Source organism: Tachyglossus aculeatus, chromosome 1, assembly GCF_015852505.1.
Source record: "Tachyglossus aculeatus isolate mTacAcu1 chromosome 1, mTacAcu1.pri, whole genome shotgun sequence".
NCBI classification, from domain to species: Eukaryota; Metazoa; Chordata; class Mammalia; order Monotremata; family Tachyglossidae; genus Tachyglossus; species Tachyglossus aculeatus.
The window spans coordinates 57,297,788-57,316,834 of record NC_052066.1 but is presented as its reverse complement, the minus strand read 5'-3'; the positions used below and the strand labels follow the sequence as shown (position 1 = coordinate 57,316,834).

General features: G+C 40.6%; 1 protein-coding gene across 1 annotated transcript in view; it reads left to right on the top strand.

Annotated features, from left to right (window-relative positions):
* NAALADL2 (N-acetylated alpha-linked acidic dipeptidase like 2) overlaps window positions 1–19,047 on the top strand; it is a 989,255-nt gene that overhangs the window by 479,225 nt on the left and 490,983 nt on the right. Inside the window, exon 6 of the mRNA XM_038750200.1 lies at window positions 15,785–15,935. Coding sequence (XP_038606128.1) covers window positions 15,785–15,935 — 151 coding nt within the window. The remainder of the gene's footprint in view (window positions 1–15,784; window positions 15,936–19,047) is intronic.

The window sequence follows — 19,047 nt, the reverse complement described above, 5'->3', positions numbered from 1 at the left end:
CAAAGACCACCCAGGGTCCTCTTCTGGGGTTGATCCCACTGCAGGGCATGGGGAGAGGCTACCCAGAGTAGGTCTCCAGCGGCATGGAAACCGGGCTCACAAACACCCCTGTGAAAAGGGAAGACTAGAGGAAGGAACAGGGTCATGGAAAGCCCCACCTTACACTTCCCTGGTGCTGCCTCCTGATCGCAAGATCGGGTGGCCTCACAATATAAAATCATCATCATCATCATCACCAATCGTATTTATTGAGCGCTTACTGTGTGCAGAGCACTGTACTAAGCGCTTGGGAAGTACAAGTTGGCAACATATAGAGACAGTCCCTACCCAACAGTGGGCTCACAGTCTAAAAGGGGGAGACAGAGAACAAAACCAAACATACTAACAAAATAAAATAAACAGAATAGATATGTACAAGTAAAATAAATAAATAAATAAATAGAGTAACAAATATGTACGAACATATATACAGGTGCCGTGGGAAGGGAAGGAGGTAAGATGGGAGGGGTGGAGAGGGGCACGAGGGGGAGAGGAAGGAAGGGGCTCAGTCTGAGAAGGCCTCCTGGAGGAGGTGAGCTTTCAGTAGGGCCTTGAAATGTGAAGACAGCCAATCAGGAGGTGATATGAACCGCTCGCTTATCACATCATCTTGAAAGGTTGATGTGTCATAGCACAAAACACACCAAATGGTCATGGAAACTGGTCCAGTGGAATTTATTCACCACCATATTCTCCATGTTCTACCTAAAGCAATAGTCATCCATCCTTCCCAAACTCCATAACTCAGTAACATTCTTCTCATAGCCACCCACTCAGATCACAGAACACAGATCACAGAATGAAATTACCATTTACTAAATGTCTCAGAATAATTTTACCCTATCTGAAATGGAAATGTGTTCTAGTGAATTCGGGAATGAAACATGTCTAGGTAACAGAATCAGTAAATGCAAAATCAGTAAATTCTCATAAAATTAAGTGACCTCTATTTTGAACTGCATTGACTAGTTCACATCCCTGAAACTGAAAACTTTCTTTCAAAAATAAATCGACCAACTTGTTTGCATGGGAAATTTTCACCATTCTCCTGAAGTTTAAAGCGTCTAAATGTTATTCCCTCGTTTAGTACTGTTCTAAAGAAAATACGCCAGATTTCTACCACAGGGTAAAAAGATATATAAAAGCAAATAGTTTGATACTGCTTTTGTAGCTGTAACATGAATCTATTTCCAGAAAGCTGTTGTGTAATATCTATCACTCTATTTAGAGATAAGTAGTTCCTATAATTATTAATACATATAATCTTTTTATAATATCATGGCACTCAACGTCTTACATATAGTATAGAGAATCCCAGAGATCATTTCCGTATTTTCAACATGAATTTATTTCCAGAAAGCTATTTTGCAGTTTCCATTTAGAGATAAGTAGTTTATATATAGTATTTAATAAAAGTATCCATGCTTTTACCAGTTTTTCCAAGCACCAAACTATGACATGAATTTAATACAATTTTCTTGTCTCGGAACCTAAGGAAAAATCCAAACTCTATATTTGGTGTAAATAATAGGATTTTGGTTTCTGATCATGAAGACCTAATACAGTGTTGAACATATAGGGTGCACATGTGGGGATAATTGTGGCTATAAACCAACCATTTACTTATCTCAAGAAGTCTTATGTGCAGTGAGTAGTGTCATATATCAGAATTGGCATGCTTTAATTAACAATGTGGGAAAATGTTTCTGGTGAAGACAGAATTCATTTGCAGCTCTTGGTTTTATGCCCTGGTGGCTTTTACCAAACCTCATTTGTGGAATTACTGGAAAGCCACAGATGAAATTAATTTATCAGCAGTTTCATCAACAAGTAGTTTAGGGCCCATTAAAATGGAGCCGCAGCTTCTTCCTCAATAGGTATTTGTTTTATTTTGTGGCACTCTCGCACTTGAAGGTAACAAAAGTCATGCATGATTCATTTGATAGTTATCTATTCTACTTACATCAAAGGAAAACTGGCCACCGTTTTTTGTTACTTTGCCACATGACGTTTCAGTTGCACAAGTGAATGAACACCATAGTGATCTAAATATCCAGTAATTGCAAATCATCATCACCAATAACAGTGTTTATTGCTTGCCTTTGATGTAGAACACTGCACTAGGCACTGCAATGTAAATGTCTTTATCTTCCTTCTTCACAATTTGGTTTTTATAATTGAGACAAAATGGCAAATGTCTGTAGTAATTTCTGTATTAATTTGGCATTGTTTCTTCCTTTTGCTGGTTTTATTCAAGTCCCTTGCCTTTGGCGGTCAACTTTTTAGGTTCTAAAATGAAAGCCAACATTTATTCCCAACTGCTTGGCAGTTGCAGGGCCAGATGCTGCAAGGCTGGGTACTTTGTCTGATTTTAGTCTAGGGACGTGGTCAGGCTGTTTTGGAAACGTCTAATTTATCCAGATGCCACAGTCTTTTGACTTACTATCGCTGGTGATGAATTTGTTACATTCTCATGTGTCCGCAGCTCTTCCAATGAGCAGATGTGACTTTGCTATAAATAACCTAGCACCCGTATAATAATTGGGTGTCTTTGATGAGCAAACCTTTGGTTTGAGTGATTCTTTTGGATGTGTCATATGTTTGTTGGTATTCATATTTTGAGTGTGACTAGATCCGGAACAAAATCCTGGAAGAATGTTAGCTCACCAGCACTGAAGCAGGAAGACAATTTTTCTGGGTGGAACATGTGAGAAATCTGGAGGAGAACATGACTCCCAAGTCAGTCAGTCAGTCAGTCATATTTATTGAGCACTTATTGTCTGCACAGCACTGTACTAAGCATTTGGGAGAGTACAATTTAACTATAAACAGGCGCACTCCATGCCCACAGTGAGCTTATGGGATAGAGGGGGAGACAGACATTAATATAAATAAACAAATTACAGATATGTACATAAATAGGGAGGGGGTTGAATTAAAAGGAGCAAGTCAGGGCAATGCAGAAGAGAGTTGTAGAAAATAGGACTTAGTCAAGGAAGACCCCTTTTAGGATGTGTGCCTTTAATAAGGCTTTGAAAGCTGTGAGCCCCTTCTAGACTGTGAGCCCATTGTTGGGTAGGAGATGTCTCTGTATGTTGCTGACTTGTACTTCCCAAGCGCTTAGTACAGTGCTCTGCACACTGTAAGTGCTCAATAAATATGATTGAATGATTGAAACTGGGGCAGGGTAATTTTCCATTGGATATGAGGAGGGAGGCTCCTCCAGGTTTGAGGCAGCATGTGGGTGAGCAGTCAATGGTGAGGTAGATGAGATGAAAGCATAGTGAGAAGGTTAATATTAGAGAGAAGTGTGTAGGGTGGGTTGTAGCATGAGAGGCTGGGTTGTAGTAGGAGAAGCTGAAAGGTACACTGAAAGAGAGACATTCCAGACCAAAGAATAACTAATTAAATAATAAAGAATAAATAATTGAAAATATAGTGAAGGAGAGTCTCAAACATGGTAACAAAGCAGCGGACAGTTGAGTAATCATTACAGCAGATGGATCAGGCTGGAAAGCAACACTGAAAGAGGAGTTGCATTACTTGAGCAAGTGTTTCATAAAAATGTGGGCTGTCAAGAGTCAGACTGGAAAACTGTGAAAGGCTTTTTAAGGGAAAAACAATATTGCAGCAAGAAACGGTCAATATTTGTATACAATGCAAGCCTGTTGGTCAGTCATCTGCTCTTGAAACCACACTCCCACACATGGAGACAATCTTATCGTCAGATACATCATTTTTGAAAATGAAGGACTCCTAATATGTATCCAAAAGAATGGGAAAATGGCACTCATCAGGATTAAGTCTTTCACCCACATATGATAGTCAAAATGGAAAACTCAGGAGATAGCTTCAAAGTCAAAATAGCACAAATATGGTCATCAAACACCTTTTAGAACCACTCAGTTCATTTTTGATAGAAATGAACTGTATATGCATCATTTGCAATTGCATTAGTAAATATATTTTGTGAAGTAATATTTTTATTTTACCTTTAAAGTTTGGTTTTCAGATGCAAAAATAAAATGAGGATCGCAAATGCTTGTAACGTTTCAGAGCTCAGAATAGGTTAAAGAAGGCCTGGGTTTTTGTGCTGGAATCTCCTGTCCAATCATGAACACTTCAAGACCAAGAACTTGTGCCAAGGAGTTAATTATTGTGGTAGTAGCCTGCAAGGGGTGGTTCCATTGTGGGTTGGGGTATTTTGAATTATGAAATGTTAGAGAATCAGCATGGCTTAGTGGAAAGAGCACCGGCTTGGGAGTCAGGGGATGTGGGTTCTAATCCTGGCTCCGCCACTTATCAGCTGTGTGACTAAGGGCAAGTCACTTGACTTCTCTGTACCTCAGTTACCTCATCTGTAAAATGGGGATTAAGACTGTGAGCCCCATGTGGGATGACCTGATTACCTTCTATCTACCCCAGTGCTTTGAACAGTGCTTGGCACATAGTAAGCACTTAAAAAATGCCAATATTATTATTATCCTTAAAAATTATTTGAGAAACTATCAGTGTATAATGGCTACTATAATAATAATAATAATAATAATATGGTATTTGTTAAGTGCTTACTGTGTCCCAAGCCCTGTTTTAACCACTGGGGTAGATACAAGGTAATCAAGTTGGACATAGTCCCTGTCCCTCATGGGACTCACACTCTTAATCTCCATTTTACAGATGAGGAAACTGAGACCCAGATAAGTTAAGTGACTTTCCCAAGGTCACACAATAGACAAGTGTCAGAACTGTGATTAGAACCCATGTCCTCTGATTCTCAGGCCTGTGCTCTTACCATTAAGATGTGCTGCTTCTAATTATAGCCATTTAAATGGATTTAAATTAGTAGGTCAGCTGATCTTATGAGTATGGGGCAGCACTGGGGAAAGAGATGTGGGACTTTCTAAATAGCTCAGGAGGAGAAACAAGCTCAACCGTGATCATTTGGACTGTCCAACAGGGACACATGTTCATGTCTTCCTCTGGTGTTCAGGCTCATTGCCCTGGGCCCCAGAGCAGCAGCTGGAGCAGGAAAACCAGAGCAGCACCTGCAGCTCCTCACCAGACCTTAGGCCTCAGACCCTGAGGGTTTGTGCCATCCAAGAGCCATTTCCCCACTCTTTGTGCCAGGGTCCAGAGCCAGCAAAGAAGGAAAGCTGTGTTTGTCCACCCCCTTGTGTTTGTTTTCTTTTTATTTAAAAAATAATAAAACAATTAAATTCACGTTTGACTTCTTTCCCCTTTTCCAAATGGGCCTGAGGGGTCTGCTCCAACCAAGGACAGGCCTGCAATTAGGCATCCACCGCAGGCCAGGGGCAGACACCAATCTGGTCTCTGATTATGAGTATAATATAACAATATAACAGACACATTCCATGTCCACAGAGGGCTTACAGTGTACATGGGGAGACAGACATTAATATAAATAAGGAAATTATGAATATGTACATAAGTGCTGTGGGGCTGGGTGGGTGGAAGTGAATAAAGGGAGCAAGTCAGAATGATGCAGAAGGGAGTGGGAGAAGAGGAAAGGGGGGCTTAGTCAGGGAAGGACTTTCGTTGAATACGTGCCTTCAGTGAGGCTTTGAAGGTGGGGAAAGTAATTGTCTGTTGGATTTAAGGAAGGAGGGTGTTCCAGACCAGAGAAAGGACATTGGCAAGGGGTTTCCATTAGGACAGACAAGCTCAAGTTACAGTGAGAAGGTTAGCATTAGAGGAGTGAAGTGAGTGGGCTGGATTATAGTAGGAGAGTAGTGAGGTGAGGTACAAGTGATTGAGTAAGATGATTGATGTTTTAAAGCCAATGGTGAGGAGGTTTTGTTTGATGCAGAGGTGTGTGGGCAACCACTGGAGTTTCTTGAAGAGTGGTGAAACATGACATGAATGTTTTTGTAGAAAAATGATCCTGGCAGCAGAGTGAAGTATTTTCTTGAGAGGGGAGATACAGAAGACTGGGAGGCCAGCAACAGTCTGATACAATAATAAAGGCAGGAGAGGATAAGTGGTTTTATTAACGTGGTAGCAGTTTGGATAGAGAGGAAAGAGTGGATTTTTGCAATGTTATGAAGATGGAACTGAAAAGATTCAGTGATGGAATGAGTATGTGGGTTGAATGAGTGAGCGAAGTCAAGGATAATGCCAAGATTAATGGCTCGTTCATTCATACAATAGTATTTATTGAGTGCTTTTTGTGTGCAAAGCACTATACTAAGTGCCTTCAAAGCACTTGTGAGACAGGAAGAATGATGTTGCTGTCTGTAGTGATGGGAAAGTCAGTGGGAGGACAGGATTTGGAAGGGAAGATGAGGTTTTCTGTTTTAGACATGTTAAGCTTGATATGACCAGAGGACATCCACGTAGAGGTGTCTTGAAGGCAGGAGGAAATGCGAGACTGCAGAGAGGGAGAGAGATCAGGGCTGGAGATGTAAATTAGGGTGTCATCCACATAGAGGTGGTAGTTGAAGCAATAGGAGCAAATGAGTTATCCAAGAGAGTGGATATAGATGGAGAATAGAATAGGACCCAGAACTGAAACTTGAGGGAATCTCACAGTTAGAGGATGGGAGGGGAGGAGGAGCCTGTGAGGGAGACTGAGAATGAGTGGCTAGAGAGAAAAGAGGAGAACAAGGAGAGGGCAGAGTCAGTGAAGCCAAGGTTGGATAATGTCTCCAGGAGAAGGGGGTGGTCAACAGTGCTGAAGGTAACTGAGTGGTGAAGGATGATTAGGATGGGGTAGAGCTGTTGGAAGAAGAAGAAGATCATTGATGACCTTTATGAGGGTGGTTTTTGTGGAGTGAAGGAGATGGCAGCCAGATTGGAGATGGTCAAGGAGATAATTGGAGGAAAGGAATTTGAGACATTGAGTGTAGACAACTTGCTCAAAGAGTTTGGAGAGGAATGGTGGAGGGAGATGGGGGGATAACTGGAGGCAGACATGGAGTCCAGGGAGGGTTTGGTTTTTTTTAGGATAGGGGAGACAAGGGTATATTTGAAAGCAGTGGGGTTAAAGCCATTGGAAATTGAACAGTTGAAGATAGCTGCTAGGGAGGGAAGAAGGGAGGGAGCAAGTGTTTAGATAAGGGGTTCGGATGCGCAGGTGGAGGGGTGGATTTTGAGAGAAGGCAGGAGATCTCCTCTAGGGATACTTCTGGGAAAGATGGGAGATTTGAAGTGGGAGCAGGAGGAAGGAGGGACTGAGGAGGGGCAGAGGAGATTTTAGGGAGATCATACCTGAGGGTGTCAGAGCATGCACTAAACTCTTAATCTAGTTTAATCCAGTAGAGTAGGTACAGATGATCCATCGTTCAAGGAGTTTGCAGTTTAGAGAGGGAGAAAGGCATTAAAACACATTACCATTAGGTCTGTGCATAAGTATCATGAGGCTGGGGGAGGGGGTGAGTATAAAAATGCTTAAGAGAAACAGACCCAAATGCAGAAGGGAAGCTTTAGACAAGGAAGCAAGGGATTAGTTGGGGAAGACCTCTGATAGGCAAATTATCAGACAGGAAATCTTCATAACTGAGTATCATTGAGCATCCTTAGGATCTTGTTGGAATTATAAAAACCCCTTAGCACATATAAACTCACCCTATCCGTCCCTCACAGCATTTATGTACATACCTTATACGCTCCTGAATCAATTAATCAAAAGTATTTATCGAGCGATTACTATGTTCAAAGAACCAAACTAAGTGCTTGGGAGAGTACAATATGGTAGAGCTGGTAGACACAATTCCTTTTCACAAGGAACCTGCAGGTTAGTTGGAGAGTCAGAGATTAAAATAAGATAGTGTTACAAGAAATGGCATTGTATAATGATAGGTACACAATTTTGTGTTACTCTCTAATCACTCTATCTTGATGGATTTGGATGCTAATTTTCAGTACTGTCGTCTTATTGCATGACTTCGGATCTTAACTAGAAATAATCAGTAACCATTACTGTACTCTCCCAAATGCTTAGTACAGTGCTCTGCACACAGTAGTTGCTAAATAAATACAATTGAATGAATTAAAGACCTTAGCATTTCACTTGCTACTCTTAGGTGCTACAATTACTGTTTTCCTTGTTTCTGCCTTGCTGCCCACCTGAGTTTTGGTATTTTTGATGATGATCAGCTTGTCAGGGAAAACTCCTTACAAATATTTATAAAATTTTCCCTCTTTACGTCAGCATTCTTTAGTGACAGCACATATGTGCTAATAATGGTGGTACGACATTTGTAATTTAGGGAAAGGCACAGGGTTATCCCTCATTCATTTAAATCCTGGGGTCTATTTGAAAGGCATAAAATTAAGGGCCATTTGATTGAAAATCTGACACCTGATAGATTTCAATTGAAGAAGAGAGTCCTTTTCCAAAACTGTGTACCAAGAACCTGGTTTCACCCAGTGCTCTCATGTAAACTCCTTATCTGGCCAGTTGCAGCATGGCCTCAAGTATTGAATACAGGGCTGGAAGTCAGAAGGACCTGGGTCCTAATCCCAGCTTCACTACTTCTCTGCAGTATGACCTTGGGCAAATCGCTTCATTTATCTGGGCCTCAGTTCCTTCATCTGTAAAATGGGGATTACGACTGTGAGCCCCATGTGAGACATGGATTGCGTCCAACCTGATTAGCTTGCACCAAATAATAATAATCATAATAATAATTATGGTACTTGGTAAGCACTTTCTACGTGCCAAGCACTGTTCTAAACGCTGGGATAGATATGAGTTAATCAAGTTGGACACAGTCCCTGTCCAACATTGGGCTCACACTCTTAATCCCCAGCATGGCTCAGAGGAAAGAGCACGGGCTTTGGAGTCAGAGGTCATGGGTTCGAATCCTGGCTCTGCCACATGTCTGCTGTGTGACCTTGGGCAAATCACTTAACTTCTCTGAACTTGTTACCTCATCTGTAAAATGGGGATGAAGATTGTGAGCCCCACGTGGGACAACCCGCTTGCCTTGTATCCTCCCCAGCGCTTAGAACAGTGCTTTGCACATAGTAAGCGCTTAACAAATGCCATCACAGCGCTTAGAACAGTGCTTTGCACATAGTAAGTGCTTAATAAATGCTATTATTATCATTTTTTACAGATGAGGTAGCTGAGGCACAGAGAAGTTAAGTGATTTGCCCAAGGTCACACAGCAGACAAGTGGTAGAGCAGGAATTAGAACCCATGACCTTCTGACTCCCAGAACCATGCTCTATTCTTTCATTCATTCATTCAATTGTATTTATTGAGTGCTTTCTGTGTACAGAGCACAGTACTAAGCACTTGGAAAGTACAATTTGGCAACAGATAGAGACAATCCCTACCCAACAACGGGCTCACAGTCTACTCCATAATACTTAGTACACTGCCTGGCACATGATAAGCACGTAACAAATACCATAAAAAAATCATTTCTCATTGAATGATGTTATCCCTGTCCTCAATTTTCTGATTTTTCATGAAACTATGGTTATTTTCTTAACATTTGTTTACTATTAGCCCTGCTAGGGTAATATCCACTATGTTCTTTAGTGTGCCAGTTTTGAAGGGGTTAAGATTTGCCTAGATATGTTTAGCAAGTACTAATCAAGTGAGAGTCTTCCAGTATCCCTGCCCTCCCCATCCCTCCACTCCTAGTCTGGGACACCAGAATGAGCGGGAGTTGGAAGCCCGAGAACCAAGAGCCAAAACATTACTTTCAAGGACATTCTAAATTTAACAGGAACAACTACTTAGCATAAAGTCTCTCTCTTATTCAACCCACATATTCAATCCATCACTAAATCCTGTCGGTTTCACCTTCACAACTTCGCTAAAATCCACCCTTTCCTCTCCATCTAAACTGCTACCACATTATTAGTCACATACCTCTCCCACCTTGACTACTGTATCAGCCTTCTTGCTGACCTCCCAGCCTCTTTTCTTTCCCCAAACCAGTCCATACTACACTTCGCTACCAGATCATTATTCTACAAAAACATTAAGGAGATATTTCCCCACTCCTCAAGAAACTCCGTCCCCCTCTGCATTAAACAAAAACCTGTCATGATTGCAAAGCACTCCAGCACCTTGCTCCTTCCTACCTCACTTGGCTACTTTCCTTCGAGAATCCAGCCCACACGCATTTTGCTCCTCTACTGCTAACCTTCTCATGGTACCTCAATCTTGTGTATATCACCGCCAACCCCTTGCTCACATCCTGCCACTAGCCTGGAATGCCCTCCCTCATCAAATCTGATGGACAATTACTCTCCCTCACTTCAAAGCCTTACTGTAGGCAAATCTCCTCCAAGAGGCCTTCCCTAACTAAGCCCTCTTTTTCTCTTCTCCCACTCCCTTCTGCATTGCCCTGACCTGCTCCCTTTATTATCCCCCCCCTCCCAGCCCCACAGTACTTATGTACATATCTGTAATTTATGTATTTATATTATCTGTCTCTCCCTCTGGACCATAAGCTCGTTTTAGGGAAAAAAATACATCTGTTTATTGTTATAATGTTCTCTCCCAAGAGCTTAGTACAGTGCTCTGTACTGTGAGTCCACTGTTGGGTAGGGACTGTCTCTATATGTTGCCAACTTGTACTTCCCAAGCGCTTAGTACAGTGCTCTGCACACAGTAAGCGCTCAATAAATACGATTGATTGATTGATTGATTGCTCTGCACAACAGTAAGTGCTCAAGAAATACAACTGAATGAATGAACAAATGAATGAATGAGACCCAAGTAATCGAACAGGTGAAATTTCTCTTTCTTTAAAAGGCTTTCACCGCTAGCCGACTTTATATGAAGGAACAATAGCAGTTCGAATAATTGTGGTAATATTACGTGCAGAATTAGAGCCAGTGCTCACTCTGTCTCTAGCCCTAAAAGACCTTTTGTGTGGTTCACTGCTTTAGGAGTATAACTATCTGCAGTGACCAGCAGCTGGTTTGACATGCTAACCTCCTGCCTTCTGTATAAAAGCTAACTTTGTGGTGAATAGCAACACCCACACTCATCAGTGGAGGAAATTTCAGTGCTGGGGCTGGTTTGGGAGCCCATCATTTCTGCTCTGCTCAGAATGGCCTTCAGGGGATTGAGCCCGTTCCAGACTCATCTTCAACTGTGCAGACCTTTAGTAAACTAAGACAGTTTTAAATTACTCAAGGCCCACTCCAAGGTAGGGTTGAATGTTGGTATCTGGGATACCCAAGGAAGTCTACCTCTACAAGATACCATCAAGATGTATATGATTAGGGACCAAGATGAAGCCCTTGGTGTCTATCTGAGATCGAGCCAGGCCTCTAGATCACTATCACTTCATATTATCCATGAAGACACATTGGCACTCATCTAGAATAAAATGGACCTTGCATGGGGCTGGTGGCCACCATCCATCTGCACATTTCATTTTATTGTTTTGCCCTTTTTGTCCTTATAAGTCCTTTCCAGACCATACATTCCCTCTTGTGTATAAGATAGTTAGAATTATTATTATGCACATGTATACAAAATATAAACATTTCAATTAGGCTTCATCCATGTATATTAATCATTTGCTCTCTTAGCCGCTTAAGATTTTCGTTTTGACCTAGAAATCACGAGCGTGGCTCAGTGGAAAGAGCACGGGCTGGGGAACCAGAGGTCATGGGTTCTAATCCTGGCTCCGCCCTTGTCAGCTGTGTGACCTTAGGCAAGTTACTTAGCTTCTCTGGGCCTCAGTTCCCTCATCTGTAAAATGGGGATAAAAACTGTGAACCTGACAACCTGATTACCTTGTATCTACCCCAGTGCTTAGGACAGTGCTTGGCACATAGTAAACACTTAACAAATACCAGCATTATTATTATTATTTTCTGTAACATAAGAAGACCTGAAAAAACAATTGAAATGTATATACCTTCAGAGGCATATTCTCATTTAATAACTTAAGCACTTTTGTCCTTGACTTTAAGCTATTCCATTATTATGTTGCTGAAATAAATTAACTAAAGCTTATGAAGTCTGATCAGCCTTGTTTCCAGGGAATTGCAATTCCATTATATTTTTAATTAGAATGAAGCACTGTAGATGTCTTAACACTGGTAAGCAAATATAATAATAAAGTACACATTTAATTCCCACTAGGCCCAGTCAAATGATGAGAAATGGGAGTCTTGCTGTGAATAGGAGCCATGATGGTGAGGCAGTGATAGGGTATCTAGGAAAATGTCAGTAGATAATCCGTCAAAGAGTCTATTATGGGAAATACGAGGACTCAGAGAGAAGACATACTGGTAAGAGCCTCAGCTATGGAGAATCTAGCTTTGCTAGCTCCTCACTGGCCCTCTGTCAAGTTGGTAAGAGGCTCTATTGGCCTCCCACTGATTCCCCCTCATCACCTGTACACTTGACTCCTTACCCCCAATCACCTAATCACTTCCTCACCCATCTCCAGCTCACTGGCCCTCCCCAACACCCCCTATCCCAGTAGAAATTGTGTACAAACTTTTAAAATCTAATTCTTTCCCCTACCTGTAATTATTTTACTGTCTGTCTCCCCTCCTAAAAATGAGTTCTTCGTTTTGGGCAGGGACTGCATATGTTATACTTTTATATCATACTCGCCCAAGCACACAATAAATGCTCAATAAATATGTTGGATTGATTGATTGGTTGATGGTAGGGATTATGTCTAAACTTCATTGTGCTCTCCTTAGTCCTTAGTACAGTGCTGTGCATTAAGTGCTTAATAAATACCATCAATTGATTGACTGATTAATTGGGCCATGTCTCTCACCAGCCCTTCTGCTACACTTGGTTTTCAGAGGTTAGGGTGGTAGTGATTGTTGACTGTTCAGAAATACTGGTACATATAAAGGAGTTTCTGGTAACCACTCAATATTTGTTCTGGGGTATTATAATAGACTTAAGGTTTCCTAAATCCAGTCTATGAATGGATCCTGCAGCTGATTAGTATTTAAGCATCCCATACTGTTGTAAACATTGCTGTTCTATTATAAATTATTTTATTTGTCGATATAACACTCCAATATCATCACAAGTAAACCCAATAAAATAAGGGGACGTAATGAACAAATATACCTTCTTTATATATTCACTATGATTTATAAGTTCCACTAAACACCCAGGAAGGTTAGAATATTTGGTTTATATGAATGCACAAAGTATAAAAACATTCAAGTGATTTATATGGGCTTCCGTGCAAAGATCAATTCCTACCTTATGACATAAAATTAAATAAATTTTCACCTTGGGAAAGACTTATGCAAACAAACTGTCAATCATAAGATCATTTGTTCTATCATTTCTGACCATTTCAATTTTTCACACATGGCTTCACTTTGCATTCTTATCCGTTCAATATCGCTGTACTACCAATCATAAAATAAGAGTAGTTGTGAGGTTGCAGCACAAATATCCTCCTTTTCATCACTTGGGTGCACTCAAGCATCAAACTGGATATGCCCTCTGTCTAGCAGCCTATCTTAATGCAACACCTTTTGGGTATATCAGTGACTATATCAGCCTCCACGAATACCATTTTACTATGAAGATCCCATGAACTCTGCTCCCAGACAGCTGTGATGAGAAATTTAGCAGGGTGATTAAATGTCTAATGAAGTGTTCAGAAATTAAACCAGAGCCAAAATCAACCTTTGCCATCCTGTCTGGCAGATCTCTATAAAAATGTAGCTGTCTAGGTCCCTGTGCCCCAAAGTAAATGATGACAGTCTATCAGAAAAGAAGCCTACCTGAAAGAAAAATGAGGTGGATGATGTTTATAGCCTGTGAACTAGACATAGGCTATTTCCTTTTCCCAGAAAGATACTAAGAGAGACTCCAATTATGTAGAATTATGACAGCCACTTAATAGATATTTTCCTTCTATTTAGCAATTTTGAGCTAATGAGAAACAAAGCTATTTGTACATTCTCTTAGATTAATTGGGATTCCTACTTGAAATAGACCACATCAAAATATACTCCTAGTAAAGTGTACTTTGTTCAATTAGAAAGTTAGTTTTCAAGGCCATTAATTTCACCTTTTCTGAAATGACCTTGGACAAGTCACGTAACCTGCTTCAGTTATCTCACCTGTAAAAATGGGAATTGAGACTGTAAGCACCATTTGGTACATGGACTGTGCCCAACCTGATTAGCTTGTATCTACCCCAGTGTTTAGTACGGTGCCTAACACAAAATAAGTGCTAACAAATACCTTTTTTTAAAAAATTAGGTTCTTCATTCCAGAAGGTAAGGAATGCAGCATTTTCCAACAGAGTTTTGTTACTAATGTGCTTTGCCAATATTTCCATTGACTAAAATCCATGGATATGTCTAATATAGCTCCTATAAACAAGCCCAGGATAGGTTTATTTGTTGCGGAAACAATAGCATGCTCAGAGAGTGGCATGTAGCCTTGGCTCTTCCTCCCTTCAAAGCCCTACTGAGAGCTCACCTCCTCCAGGAGGCCTTCCCAGACTGAGCCCCCTCCTTCCTCTCCCCCTCCCCCCATCCTCTCCGCCTTACCTCCTTCCCCTCCCCACAGCACCTTTATATATATAAATATGTTTATACATATTTATTACTCTATTTTATTTGTACATACTTATTCTATTTATTTTATTTTGTTAATATGTTTTGTTTTGTTCTCTGTCTCCCTCTTCTAGACTGTGAGCCCCCTGTTGGGTAGGGACCATCTCTATATGTTGCCAGCTTGTACTTCCCAAGCACTTAGTACAGTGCTCTGCACACAGTAAGCACTCAATAAATACGACTGAATGAATGAATGAATGAGTAGCATGTAGTTTTGGATTAACCCCATTGATTCCTGAGGTGCCAGCTCTTTATCCCTTGTTTTCTAGATAGGGAGGGTCTTCATCTCAGTTTCTCCTCTCTACCTTCCTTTATCCAAGTATTGTACTTTCCATCCATTAGGAGGTGAAGCTTTAAAAAAGCAGGTGACTGGGGAAGAGGGAGCTAAAAGGAAAAAAAAACCAGCATCTCACTGTGGACCACCAAGTTCAGTGCTTGGGGCAAAGTTATATCCACACTTACAAGATGCTAGCCTTGCTTCTTCTAGTGACCAAGGTTTTGTCATAAGCCATGTCTCTCTTTGCAGCAGTTTGATAATGTCTCAAATAAATTTGCCTAACTGATATTTAATACTCTGCAAAGAATGGAATCTTGCCAAAATGAAGCATCAGTAAAGAGCCTTTCCAGTGGAATATTAATGGGAGGGTTAAAGATTTGTTTACTGCTGGACCCAGAAACTGAACTTAATTTGAAAGATAAAAATGAAAACTTCTTTGAACACTATTGGATGTATATTCAATTTTATTATTGCGTTTATCATTACTAATAATAATGATGATAATATTGATAATAATTTTGATACTTGTTAAGCTCATACTAGGTGCCAAACACTGTTTTTTGTGTCATGGTAGATGTCAGTTAAGCCTCAAAGATAAGAATGTCTACAGTCAGTTGCAGGATAGAATTCTAAAGTCCTTGATTTTCAAATGTAAATTTAAGGTTGAAAAGAAGCCTTCTCTGGATCTTTATTAATTTTCCAAAAATAGTTTGTAAGCTTCTTGGGTCAGGTATTATGCCTACTTTGCTGTACTCCGGTAAGCACTTAATACTGGGTTCTTCACTATGTGTTCAGAATATTCCATTGTTTGATTGATTTCATAATCTTCTGTTCACCCATCTTTCCCTTTACATTCCCTTTCAAAAGTATATGACTGGCCAGAGTTATGTATACTTCTAATATTTTTTGTAGCTTTCCCTCTTGGAAGAGGCTGGATTTGGAGGAGTTCTTCTTTATATTGATCCTTGTGATTTACCAAAGATGACAAATCTTAGCCACCAACCATTCTTCGTTTCTCTGAATGCAGGAGGAGACCCATCCACACCTGGTTATCCCAGTATTGGTAAGTTAATATTTATATATGTGTATATGTGTATATAGATAAATATAAATATTTATATATATATATGAATATGAGTGTGGAACTTCAAGTTTCCCCTTTTAGGTCACAGTACTTGCTTAGACATCCTGCTATTATCTCTTCCCACTTCATATTCTTGATGATGATGATGATGATGATGATGATGATGATGATGAGATGATGATGATGATGACGGTATTGTTGAGCACTTACTATGTGCCAGACACTGTATTAAGCACTGGGGTGAATACAAGCAAATCGGGTTGGACACAGTCCCTGTCCTCCGTGGGGCTCACAGTCTCAATCCCCACTTTACAGATAAGATAACTGAGGCCCAGAGAAATGAAGTGACTTGCCCAAGGCCACAGAGCAGACAAGTGGAGGAGCCGGGTTTAGAACCCATGATCTTCTGACTCCCAGACTTGTGCTTTATCCACTGTGCCCTGCTGCCTCTCTAACCTAAGCTAACTCAGGTTGAGCACAGTCCCTATCCCACATGGGGCTCACATTCTTAATACCCATTTTACATCTGAGGTAACTGAGGCACAGAGAAGTTAAGTGAATTGCCCAGGGTCACATAGCAGACAGGTGGAGAAACCTGTACTCTATCCACTAGACCATGATGCCCTGTGATTTCATGCTTCTGTATTCTGGTTCTAAACAAGGACATTTAGGGGGATGAGAAAGCAGTTCAGGCAGTGGTGGGATTTGAACCCATGCCTCTGGAGTGACTAGAGTGGTACTAATAATAAAAGCAATAGTAATAATTATTATCCAGCATCTTACCAACTGGAAAGCTCTCCTCTTTGGCACATCGGACAGCACCAATACACGGACAAAGTTGGTTAGTTGATAAAGTCCTATATATCAGAAATCCTAGATAAATGTCCAGTTTTGTTTGTATGACCTCTATGCTAATCTAATGATCAAACAGATTTTAACATTTAGACAGCAGGCTCCTTTTCCCAACTGTTGTTTTCCTGTCTGCTCCCAACTACATATGTCCTCTTCCAGGAATAGCTTTAGGACTATGAACTCTCCTCTTTAAGGGCAGGAGTCATGTCTACTAACTTTATTATATTTTATTCTCTCGAGTGCGTAGTACTGTGTTAGTAAGTGCTCAACAAATGCTATTGTCTAGTTGAATGATAAGGGATCATCTACTACTCTGATTAGCAAACGTTCCTTTGGCAATTTCTGTAGGTCTGTAGCCAAGGTTCATTGTGGGGCTGCTTCCTTATAAACTCTGCTGCGGCTTTGGAGGAACTTTACTCGGCCCCACTATGTCAAGGCCCTGCTGAGAGCTCACCTCCTCCAGGAGGCCTTCCCAGACTGAGCCCCTTCCTTCCTCTCCCCCTCGTCCCCCTCTCCATCCCCCCATTTTACCTCCCCCCTCCCCCACAGCACCTGTATATATGTATATATGTTTGTACATAATTTTTTTTACTCTATTTATTTATTTAATTTATTTGTACATATCTATTCTATTTTATTTTGTTAGTATGTTTGGTTTTGTTCTCTGTCTCCCCCTTTTAGACTGTGAGCCCACTGTTGGGTAGGGACTGTCTCTATATGTTGCCAATTTGTACTTCCCAAGCGTTTAGTACAGTGCTCTGCACATAGTAAGCGCTCAATAAATATGATTGATGATGATGATGATGATGTGAATCTGCAAAATCCCCAGAGTCTTTGCTGGTGGTTAACAAACAGTACTCTCCAACCATGGTGGCCATTTGGAGAACTTAAAGGACTTTGCTTGAAACTACTTTGTAATTATGCAAGCCCCCTGTTGAACAGCCCTGACATTTGAATTTATTCATACCAAATAAACTTGTACTGAATTAGGTGATACTTCAATAATTAATGGTAGATTAATGCTACATAGACATCAGAGGTCAGCATTGGGATATTAGCCATTCATACGGTTTTATATGTTTCATTGCAACAGAACACTCATACCAAATTCAGCTACCTAGACAGTGCCTTGTCTACCATCCACATAAACAAAGAAGTAGAAAATTAGGAAACAGAAGGCTTTGACAGACAAGCAAGGATACAGGAAACTACAGGGCTTCAAGCTCAAAACTAAACTGAATTTCAATATAGCTCTTTTGTGTCCAATCTTATTATGGTTGTGAAACCTGGAATTACTATGGAAGACACAATATATAGTTCTTGAACAGTTTTAATGCCATCACCTAGAAACTATACTCATGTAAGCCCGGTGTCTAGACTGTAAGTCCGGTGTGGGCAGAGACTGTCTCTCTTTGTTACTGAACTGTAATAATAGTAATGGTATTTGTTAAGCACTTACTATGTACAAAGCACTGTTCTAAACACTGGGGAGGTTACAAGGCAAAAGCACTGAGGAGGTTACAAGGTAAACAGGGTGTCCCACGGGGGGCTCACAGTTTTAATCCTCATTTTACAGATGAGGTAACCGAGGCACAGAGAAATTAAGTGACTTGCCCAAAGTCACATAGCTGACAGTTGGCGGAGCCAGAATTTGAACCCATGACCTCTGACTCCAAAGCCCATGCTCTTTCCACTGAGCCACGCTGCTTCTCTATATCTATCTATCTATTATCTATCTATCTATCTAACTATCCAATTGTACTTTCCAAGTGCTTAGTACAGTGCTCTGCACACCATAAGTGCTCAATAAATACAATTGAATGAAAAAACCACATGGCTGGACATTGGACTTATTCATTCATTCATTCAATCATATTAGCAGATGCCACAATTTTTATTATTATTATTGCTACCGCTACTACCTCTACTACTAATAATAAAAATGATGATGGTATTTGTTAAGCATTTACTACGTGCCGAGTACTGTTCTAAGCGCTGGGATAGATACAAGGTAAATAGGTTGTCCCACTTGGGGCTCAGTCTTAATCCCCATTTTACAGATGAGGGAACTGAGGCCCAGAGAAGTTAAGTGACTTGCCCACAGTCACACAGCTGACAAATGGTGGAGTGGGATTAGAACCCACAACCTCTGACTCCCAAGCCCGGGCTCTTTTTACTAAGCCATGCTGCTTCATGCTACTACTACTACTACTACTACTACTACTACTAATAATAATAA